Here is a 10,953-nt window from a genome sequence, read left to right on the forward strand (position 1 = left end):
TGTCTCTGTTTGTCTCCATCCCGTTGAACCTTCAGGCTGTCCTCCTCTGACTCGGCTGTCCTTCCTGATCTCGCATCGTCATCGGCAAGTCTCGAGATCCTGTGTGCTGGCGAGTCGTTGATGTAGACCAGGGGTGGCACCATGGGGAAAGGGCAGCTGAGGGGCGTCTTCAGGGGCGGTGCTGTGGGAGGGGTGCCGCTTAGGGACGGCACCTGTAGCAGGGGTGCACTTAAGGGCGGCACCGTGGGAGGGAGGGAGGCCAAGTGAGGGGTGCTGTGCCACCAGGGGCGGCACCACGGGAAGGGAGGCCAGGTGAGGGGTGGCACCATCGGAGGAGTGCCACCCACCGTGGAAGGGGCGACACGAGGGCGGCACCATAGGAGTGCCACCCACCATGGAAGGCGGGCGGCAGCGTGACCAGTCAATACAGGTCCTGGGTTAGGTGCCACCATTGCAACACCACCGACCTCGTTACATTGCAGATCTGCGAGATTTATTTATTTCCATTTTTATTTTCCTGGAGATTTTTCAATTCCGAGGTTACGGTGGCTCGAACGGATTAAACATACATACGTTAAAACAAATTTATGTGATACAGCACGCACACAGACACACACACACACACACACACACACAGTTAAGAGAGGGGTCACACATAGGTAAAAACTCTGCCCCAGTAATACATAAATATACTCAAACATGGGCCTTACTGATCATGCGTCAGCATGGGCCAGCCCGGGGTTGGATCCGCATGGGCTGGAAACCTGGGCGTAGCATTAGCACCATACCCAACCCAGGTGTTCGTCCTTCCCTAGGGATTGGTCGATAGATGGGTCAGGCTAAGTGTGTGTGTGTGTATGTGTGTGTATGTGTGTGTGTGTGTGAGAGAGAGAGAGAGAGAGAGAGAGAGAGAGAGAGAGAGAGAGAGAGAGAGCGGAGGGGGAGGGGGCGGTGAGGTGAGAGCGACAGAGACCCATGTTAGAGTGTGGAGGGAGAGGTAAATATACGAAAGTATAGAGGGAGTTATACTTGAGAAAGTCTTGTGGGAGAGGGACACCTGTGAGAGTGTGCAGATAGGATACATATGAGAGTGTGTTGGAAGGATACATATGAAAGTGTGCAGGGGATACATGTGAGAGCGTACAGGAAGGGTACCTGTGAGTGTGTTGGCAGGATGCATGTGAGAGCGTACAGGAAGGGTACATGTGAGTGTATTGGGAGGATACATGTGAGTGTGCTGGGCGGATACATGTGAGGGTGTGCTGGGAGGATACATGTGAGGGTGTGCTGGGAGGATACATGTGAAAGTGTGCAGAGAGGATACATGTAAGTGTTCAGGGACGATACGCGTGAGAGTGTGCTGGGAGGATATATGTAAGAGTGTGCTTGGAGGATACACGTGAGAGTGTGTTGGGATGATACATGTGACAATTTACTGGATGGATACATATGGGCGTGTGCATGTAGGATACATGTGGGAGTGTGCAGGGATGGGAGATATATGAGAGGGGAGTGTGCAAGCAATGACACATGTGGGAGTGTGCAGGGAGTGACACGTGTGGGAGTGTGCAGGGGATGACACATGTGGGAGTGTGCAGGGAGTGACACATGTGGGAGTGTGCAGGGAGTGACACATGTGGGAGTGTGCAGGGAGTGACACATGTGGGAGTGTGCAGGGAGTGACACGTGTGGGAGTGTGCAGGGAGTGACACATGTGGGAGTGTGCAGGGAGTGACACATGTGGGAGTGAAGCAAGACCGGGGACTTTACACGATGTGACTCAAGGGAAGGATCAGGTTATTCACTGGAGATGAAACGTAATGCCCGAGCCACCAGAGCCTCCCGCCACGACTCCACTCTTCCCTCACTACCAGCACAAGCCCAATGCTCCTTCCTCCTCCACTACTCCCACACTACCAGCACAAGCCCAGTCCTCCTTCCTCCTCCACTCCTCCCACACTACCAGCACAAGCCTGATCATCCCCCTATCGCTACAAGCCAGATTTCGGTCCTCTTTTCCTCTGACAACGGCCACATCCTCATCCCTCTCTTGCCACCAGCATAAGACTCGTCCCTCTCTCCTCCACCAACACGTCTGTCTCCCCCACTGACCACCATAACCATCTCCTAACGGTATTCTCTGGTACGCTGATGATTTCCATTCTACATCCTTAACTCGCTCTTCTTAAACCTTGTTTTTCGTTAATGGGAGATTGGTCATGATGTGGGCACGTTGTACCCTTTTGCCTTGGTGGTGTTGAGAAAGGAAAAACACTGATCCTCGGACTTTATGAACTCCTGCTACTGGCTGCCCTCCCCTCACTGACCTGGCTGTTTCTGTGACCTGACTAGCATATCTCTGTCTTTTTTTTGTTTCCAGTTAAAAAAAAAAAAATCGTTTTTGTCTTTCTGTTCAGACACATGTAACGTGTAACTCGGGACATTCACGCTGATCGCTACAAGTTGCGTCTAAGTCACGCTTGTCTACAGCATCTAGAAAACCACGCATGTCTAGGAATGCGCAGGTTGGCAGCATGTGGGTGAGCGTACTTTAGAGTTTGGTACATTACTCCCAGGTACGTCAGACGACGCGTACCTGATATTACCGTCAGGGCCGCACTCGGGACAAGGGCGCCATGCAAGGCCCGTGGTAACCCGGTGTGATTGACGATGTTTCAGGAAGCAGTCATCAGTGCACGGATTGCCCCGATGGTGAAGTGTGTGCCAGATAGTGTATCTGTGGTAGTCCACCACTTGTAAGGTGTTCATAGCAGAGGGAGTAGTGAGTTGATGGTTCAGGAAAGGATGGATGTACGGCTGGGTTTACTTGCGATTATCCTGGCGTTAAGAAGTTTTGAGCAAGTTGGCCAGACGGCCAGCAGGCGTCTGGACACCTAAGGTAAACAATAAGTTAATGTAACGCCTCAAAGACACGGCGGCGCATCATCTCGTTCAACTTCATCATTATCAGTGTAGAGCATCACATGGGGATGACTCAAGGCAGGGAACGTGACAAACCTCGCTCATGCCACCACCAGTGTCCGTGGCCTCCGACGGCGTCCAGGGATTACATGACAAGACAGAGAGATCTCGGGGCCGCTAACCTCCGTTCTTGGGGTCCGCCAGCACCTGCTGAAGGGGAGGTCAAGGAAGAGCGAAGGTGCTACAGAAGGGTGCGCCAACAGCCGCAGCACTCGTGCCCTGCGTTTCGCCTTACACCCCAGGGTCGATCCATCGTCACGGGATCTGTCGGCTGGTCACGAACCCCACCTCCCCCAACCACCCCACCTGACCAGAGTATCAAGCCTCTCCCCACACCTCCACCACCACCATCTTCTCAATACACCCACCCCCTCCTTACCCCCCTTTCGTCCCAGACAATCGCAGGTTGCAATTCTGTAATATTTCTTTCTTCTTGACGTATGTAAGAGCCACGTTAGATACAGATGGTACAAGATGCTATGTGGGTGCTTTTGCTCTTAATGCCGTAAACATCGCACCTTGTGGTATGCCTTTTGATTATGACGGAAGAGACTTCGAGCTGAAGTCATCGTGAGGTCGAGCTCCGCCAGCCGAACCACACGGTCCTTCCTCCGCCAGCGGGAAGCAACCCTGCCAGGGTCACTAGACACGTAATCTTACCTGCGCTGTGTCACTCGCATTGTTCCGTGCCGGGAGTGGCTCTTCTCCGGCTGCCTCGTCAGTCTTGCGCCTGGTGCCTCACGGCCTGTTCAGTGACATTACGAAGTGCGGCTGTTGTAATAATGTTTCGATTGTCGCAATTACCATTAGTGCTGGGGTGGTGTCTGAGCGGATGTGTGACAGTCAGTGAGGGTGTTGGTTCACTAGCCTGGCCAGGCCAGACTTCAGTAACATAGATGCTTTTATCGAAGTAATTTCTCCGTGTATTTTGCTAAGACGCTAGATACGCATCTGCTAGCTAGTATATATATTTTTTTTATAGCCGTTGATTTATTTATCTGTTTATGATTGTGTCATAAATATATTTACTTGAATATACATCAGGTAACAAATTTTGACATATCACCTAGGACTGGATTTGTCCTAGTGCCCACCAAATGTTTGGATCAGCCGTTGATATTACTGTTACTGATACTTATATATATATATATATATATATATATATATATATATATATATATATATATATATATATATATATATATATATATATATGATAGTGTTACGAACATTTTCGTAGTGTATTGTTTCCATACCACACACGAGCTGATGGCTCGAATGTTATGGCCAGGTTACTCTACAGTAAGTTAGACCAGCTCGTCGATGGCTTAATGACCAGAAATTGTCACTAGCCTAGCGAGCTGTTGGCGGGACCAGTAAACAGACAAGAAGTTGATGGCCAGAGTTTCTCGCCAGGTTGAACCTACTTTCGGCAGGATTAGGTGTGCGTCAGGTGTTAACGCTAGGCTCTATCGTTAGGATATCGTACATGAGACAGGAGCAGCTGATATACAGTAACTGGTACGCGTATGGGTAAATTTACAGTGGTCTTCGGTGTTATGCGGTGCGCCCATTTGTAAGTGAAGGGAAATAAACATCTTTTTTGTACATTTCAGCATTTGTAACAGGAACTGAACATTAAATCATAGACTCTATGTGAGTAAGAAGACACGAGGAACGTAATATGTAAGGTGGATATGAGAAAGTGAACTTGACACAAAGTCGGTAGCATCGGACGCATTGCTGCCGCGCTTTCAAGTCGATGATGCTGACGGAGGTGGTGGTTATGCTGATGATGGTAACAAGCGTGACGATCGCCTGCCTCTGGACCAACTGTCAGAAGCAGACCACCCCCATCCAGGGCCAGTACACCGTCCCAGGCAACACCTTCCACGTCTAACCGAACTGGCCGTAGACGGAGTGAACGGAAGCGCGCGACGATCGAGCTAGGCTTTAGAGGTGTATCCGTTGTCTTGTTAACCTAACCTCGATATAAATAAAAAGAATAAAGATATATCATTGTAGGTTTATCTAAGCTTCTATATAGTATTACGAGGAGGAATTGATATACTCAAGATATATACGTTTATATATATATCTATAACGCAGTATTACGGTTCTGGTACATACGCTAATTACGACTGAGATTTCTGTACGTAGTACATACGAAGGCACGGCAGAAACCTCATCACCCTCTCTCCTCGCCAGCGGCTCCACCCGGAGGTAACGATAACCCAGCGAGTGAATTTAACGTCTTCTGAGCTAGACCGAGTAAAGCAGACACCATGCTGGCGGAGATCCTTCTCACGGGTTTGTTCGGTGTAGCCTTCTACATGATCATGGACCAGTGGCGTCTCCTGCGGGACCCGGTGGTCGTGATGGTCAAGGATACCAGGGATTCCAAGCCAGCAAAGGAGCCGGAAAAGAAAGACTCGGGGAAGGAGAGTAAAGACGAGAAGACGCAGCCGAAGAGGACCGAAAGGAGCGACAGTATCAGCTTCAGGAAGGAGGAGAAGTGGGACGAATGATACAAGTTCGTACCACACATGGCCGCTGCAAGACCTGCCATCCTCTGGGGCGTCACGCCACGGCCAGGCGTATCAACTCTGGATTAGCTGGATTGAGACCACTCTGCTTCAAATATGGCCCTGGTTCAAGGAATTAAAACTTTATGTCAGTTATTATGCCATAAGGATATCTGCTACGTAATTATGGATTTATGGTTAGGAAATAAATGTGAAGAAATAAATCTCTCCAGAAAGCGACCGTCTAATATATTCATTGCTTCAGTAGATGTAGGCAGCTTCTCCGAACGTTAGAATTACTAGATTCAAATTACATGCTTCACCAAGAGCACTGCTAACTCTAGAGTCGTTATGCTGACTGAGTGGCTTCAATACATTGTGCTCAGTAAGTGGCCTACATATACTTAAGGAATTATGTTACCGTTATGTATTCATGGGCCATATACATAGTGAGAGTGTATGTGGTCTTAGAGATGTCTTTAACATCTGAAGAAGGTATTAAAGATTTTTCCGGATGGTGGTTAAAACTTATCCTTGACGGCCTCCATAACCCTGGTAAACGATAGGCCTAAAGCCCAAAATAATAACCAGCCATCCTTATATACTGATTAGACTGATGGATCGCCTTCTCTTATAAACCCACACTGATGTTTCGTGGATTCTTTCATGCTTCTTTTGCTTTGTGAGCGGCCGAAGAGGTCATGTTGCGTGAGCTGACCCGAGTGTAGAGGATTGAGCGTCATCAGCCTTCTGGAATTAAAAGGATTATGCTCCGTGAGTGGCCGAGACTGAAGGGGGCTGTGTGCTCTCGGGAGTGGCTGCCGGATTCTTGTGACAGGACGATCATCACCTGCTCACTCGCTTCACCTGTATACTACACGATGCTTTAGTAGTTACACTATGACTTAGAATTGGATATTGCAAGTAGCAGGCCGCCTAGTATATCTGAGCGAATGTTATCTTGGAAGGAAAGAAAGAAAAAAAATAAAAAGCTGCTTTCAAATCGAGCAGCCTATCACGACAGAGCATAAAACAGTTCAGTATGTAGGACCAACGTAAGAGCGTAACTGATCACAGTGGCCGTGGTGATACAAAGTTACCCGCAGTGAGCCGTAAGACATGTTCTCATCAGTCGAAATATTCATTCTCAGTTTGCGAACGGAAATTAATCGAAAGTTAGGAATTTAAGTCGTGTTAAAAAGTGGTGGCGGGAAGGGGCAGGAGTGGGCAGCGGGGAGGCGACAGTGGCTCCCCACAGTCGGCGGGGAAAAGGTGCGGCCGGCATGATCCGCAGACGGAGCCCGGAGGAGGGCGGCTACTACCTGAAGAAGCTGCAGGTGGAGGAGGATTCACACAGTAACAATGGCGGTGAGTGGTTGCTGGGTAGGGCCAGAGGGGTTAGGCTGAGGTTGTACTGTGTGGTGTGAGGAGAGGTTAGGGCAGTGGCAGAGGTTATGCTTATGTTGAGTGTGACCGAGTGCTCGCTCAGTAGACTAGGTTAGGCTGAGAGGGATGTGGGGAAGTGTTTGGATCACTGGCAGAGGTGAGACTGGGGTTGTGCTAGATTGAGGTGAGGTTTTGGGCAGAGGTTAGAATACGGTTGTGCCAAATATGAGCGAGGGTTGGTGCAGAAGTTTGCCTTAGGTTGTGCTGGATGTGCAGTGGTGGAGGTTAGTTTGCATTGTGCTGAAAATGAGTGGGTTTTGATGGTTCTGAATGAAAGCAAGGCTTTGTTATGTAGTGCAGCGTTCGTACCACACCTCGCACCCTATACTCACACGGTGTAGGCAGTCACTCACTGAGTACGTGGCCTGGCCGGTGGGTGTCGCGTGGTCGTGTGGTGTGTGTGTGTGTGTTTGTGTGTGTCACGAGGTATTGTCTGATGGTGTACGTGGGGATCAAGGGGTAGACTCTTCCAGTCATCACACAGGACGGGTGCCGCGTGGATAGCTGTGGTAGGTGGTGTTGGTTGGAGAGTTTTAAGCGCATTGTTGAAGGCACATGGGTGAATTCCTCATTCTCGCTGGTCATGGCTAGCATGATCTGCTTTGTGGTCAGGTCTCTGCCGAAATACACAAGACCACCGATCTCTTTTTTTTTTTTTTTTTTCAGACTCAGTCCCTCCCAACATACTGAGTCTCCCCACAGTGGGTTGACATCCTCAGGTGGGAGCCGGGGTCGTGGGGCAGGTGCACAGGGCGGCCTGGTGGGCAGCCGTGTGCCGAGGCAAACTACTCTGGTGTTGGCAAGCGACGGGCTGAGTTTCTTGTCTTGTTCCAGAGGTGCCGGAGATGACGGAGAGGCTCTTCAAGGTGATCATCATCGGCGACCCCACGGTAGGCAAGACGTCCTTCGTACAGCGGTACGTGCAGGACTCCTTCAGGAGGGACTACAAGGGCACGGTGGGCGTTGACTTCGCCCTCAAGATCCTCAAGTGGTCAGAATCAGAGACCATCAAACTACAGCTCTGGGACATCGCAGGTGAGTCTGGGTGTGGCCGGTGGCCCGCCTCGCACCGACTGCAGAGGCTGTGGTGGAGGTGTCGTACTGGCTAGGCTACCATGTGTGTTGTGACAGTGATTGCCATACACACGAGTGAAGAACAGGTGAAATCCGATGTACAGATCTCTGTTTGGTCAACTGAAAACGACAGCAGGGTTTTCACAGTAAAAATCATGTAAGTTTTTACTTGATAAAAACCATGGATTTTGGATACTACTTTAGTTATTATTAGTTTCGAATATTGTCACTTACATTTTGGTAGTGCTGTGAAGAGGCCAAGAAGAACGGCCTGAAACAGTGTAAATTGGAATAGATATTGTGCTTGAAAAGGATCCCATTGATTTAGATATTACAATATATTGTTTGGCAACACGTGAATACTTCTGGTTAACTCTTCCTGCGTTTATAAAAAGTTGTGAATATTTTTCATACCAAGTGTTGGCCTTTAGTCGCAGAATACCAGGAGGAAAGTGTGCAATGGAAAAGCAGGAGTACTGATAGATCGCCTCTCATCAATCTTCTGCAGTACGAGAGTTCAGGATATCAAAGTATTGATGGTGTGTTACTGATGAGCCATATCCCTCAGGGCCTTCTCTGTAGTACCAGTGATGTTCCACGATGACCCCTCTCCACTAGGTTCTTGTGTTTACTTCTGGTGTTGCCTCTCGCCGACTTTCTTATCCTTGTGATTAACGCCAGTAATCTTTCTCAATGTTCCCCTCTCCTTCAGAACCATGTTGTATCTGTATATTGTGTGTGTGTGTGTTTATGTGGAGTACTGAGACCTCATGCTCCTCCTCCCCGGCAGGCCAGGAGCGGTTCACATGGATGACTCGGGTGTACTACAAGGACGCCCAGGGCTGCATCATCATGTTCGACCTCACCAATCGCAACTCCTTCCTCAACACACTCAAATGGAAGAAGGACGTCGACTCCAAGTGCACACTGGAGGACGGAAGTCCCATCCCCTGCATGCTCCTGGCCAATAAGGTACGTCTTACCCCATCCCCTGCATGCTCCTGGCCAATAAGGTACGTCTTACCCCATCCCCTGCATGCTCCTGGCCAATAAGGTACGTCTTACCCCATCCCCTGCATGCTCCTGGCCAATAAGGTACGTCTTACCCCATCCCCTGCATGCTTATGGCCAATAAGGTACGTCTTACCCCATCCCCTGCATGCTCCTGGCCAATACGGTACGTCTTAGCCCATCCCCTGCATGCTCCTGGCCAAGAAGGTACGTCTTACCCCATCCCCTGCATGCTCCTGGCCAATAAGGTACGTCTTAGCCCATCCCCTGCATGCTTCTGGCCAACGAGGCACGGCCTATACCATCCCCCACATGCTCTTAGCCAGTAAGATGTCCGAACTCATGTCTTACATGATCCTGGCCAATATGGTTCTTCGTGTCCCATCCCTGCATGATCCTGGCCTGAAAGGTAACGTTCGAGCTCATCCCTTCCATGCTCTGTTCTGGTAAGTAAGTCCTGGTTCATCTCTTACATGCTCCTGATCTAAGATATGGCTTAGCCCATCCCCCTGCATGCTTCTGACCTCTTAGGTACGGCCTATCCTATCCCTTACATAATCCAGATCAGTAAAGTGCAGCCTAGCCCACTTTCTGCTTGCTCCTGGCCAATAAGCTACAGCCTATCCCATTCCTGCATGCTGCTGACCAATAAGCTACAGCCTAGCCCAAACCCTGCATAGCCCCTGCCTTACAAGACCACCGATATGCTTTTAGTGCAATGTAGGATTAACGTAGGATATGCTTTTACACCGATGCAGTAAGCACCATCGAGAACGAAGGAACTGTTCAGATGAGGTGACGGGTAACAAAACAATTGAATGCAACTTGGTAGATGATATTTATAGTGTAAACCAAAAAAGTTTCGAAATTTGAAGTCTGTTACAGAGGAAATGAAATTGTTTCAAGAGTACTTGCTGACGAAACAAGTTAAGGCTTGAATTATACATGAAAGTATGAGATACTCTTGTTCTTGTTAATTGCATATGTAATCGTATGCTTGTTGGCAGGAGCATGTATAGAGAACGTGGAAAAATGTGATAAACACCGAGTATAGTTTCCGCTGGTGTATGTTCGTGTGTGGAGGAGGTGTGGGAGAGGGATGGTGCTTGATCATACACGAGAGTACTGTGGAGGGTTGTCACTTGTTGCCTGTCTTGACTAGTTATGTAGTGCTCAGTGTTGAAATTATCATACTAAGAACGAGTGGTCGTGGTGAGTGGATCACGTATCAGTGTTAAGTGTGAGTGTTGTGTTACAGTGTGACCTGGGGATCACTTGTCAGTGTTAAGTGTGAGTGTTGTGTTACAGTGTGACCTGGGGATCACTTGTCAGTGTTAAGTGTGAGTGTTGTGTTACAGTGTGACCTGGGGATCACTTGTCAGTGTTAAGTGTGAGTGTTGTATTACAGTGTGACCTGGGGATCACTTGTCAGTGTTAAGTGTGAGTGTTGTGTTACAGTGTGACCTGGGGATCACTTGTCAGTGTTAAGTGTGAGTGTTGTATTACAGTGTGACCTGGGGATCACTTGTCAGTGTTAAGTGTGAGTGTTGTGTTACAGTGTGACCTGGGGATCACTTGTCAGTGTCAGTGTTAAGTGTGAGTGTTGTATTACAGTGTGAGTTGCCGAACCTGGCAGTCACTTATCGGTGTTAAGTGTGAGCGTTGTGTTACATTGTGACCTGCCGAACCTGGCGATCACTTATGGATGTTAAGTGTTAGTTTTTGTTTTACAGTGTGACCTGCCGAACCGCCAGGTGGACCAGCTGGAGATAGAGAAGCTGTACAAGGAACACAACTTCACCGGCTGGACGGAGACCTCCGCCAAGGAGGGACTCATGGTCACAGATTCCATGAGGTAACTCCCTTCTACTTTATTGTCGTCTTGATAAGAGGCGATGTGTAGTGAAATGTAAGA

At 49.0% G+C, this 10,953-nt stretch overlaps 1 protein-coding gene across 1 annotated transcript in view; it reads left to right on the forward strand.

Moving 5' to 3' along the window:
* The window catches only part of LOC139766270 (ras-related protein Rab-32-like), a 56,600-nt gene that overhangs the window by 41,217 nt on the left and 4,430 nt on the right, over positions 1-10,953 (forward strand). Inside the window, exons 3-5 of the mRNA XM_071694679.1 lie at positions 7,788-7,988; positions 8,818-8,999; positions 10,772-10,893. Of these exons, the coding sequence (XP_071550780.1) occupies positions 7,788-7,988; positions 8,818-8,999; positions 10,772-10,893 (505 nt within the window). The remainder of the gene's footprint in view (positions 1-7,787; positions 7,989-8,817; positions 9,000-10,771; positions 10,894-10,953) is intronic.

The sequence above is a fragment of the Panulirus ornatus genome, chromosome 57 (assembly GCF_036320965.1).
Source record: "Panulirus ornatus isolate Po-2019 chromosome 57, ASM3632096v1, whole genome shotgun sequence".
NCBI lineage: Eukaryota > Metazoa > Arthropoda > Malacostraca > Decapoda > Palinuridae > Panulirus > Panulirus ornatus.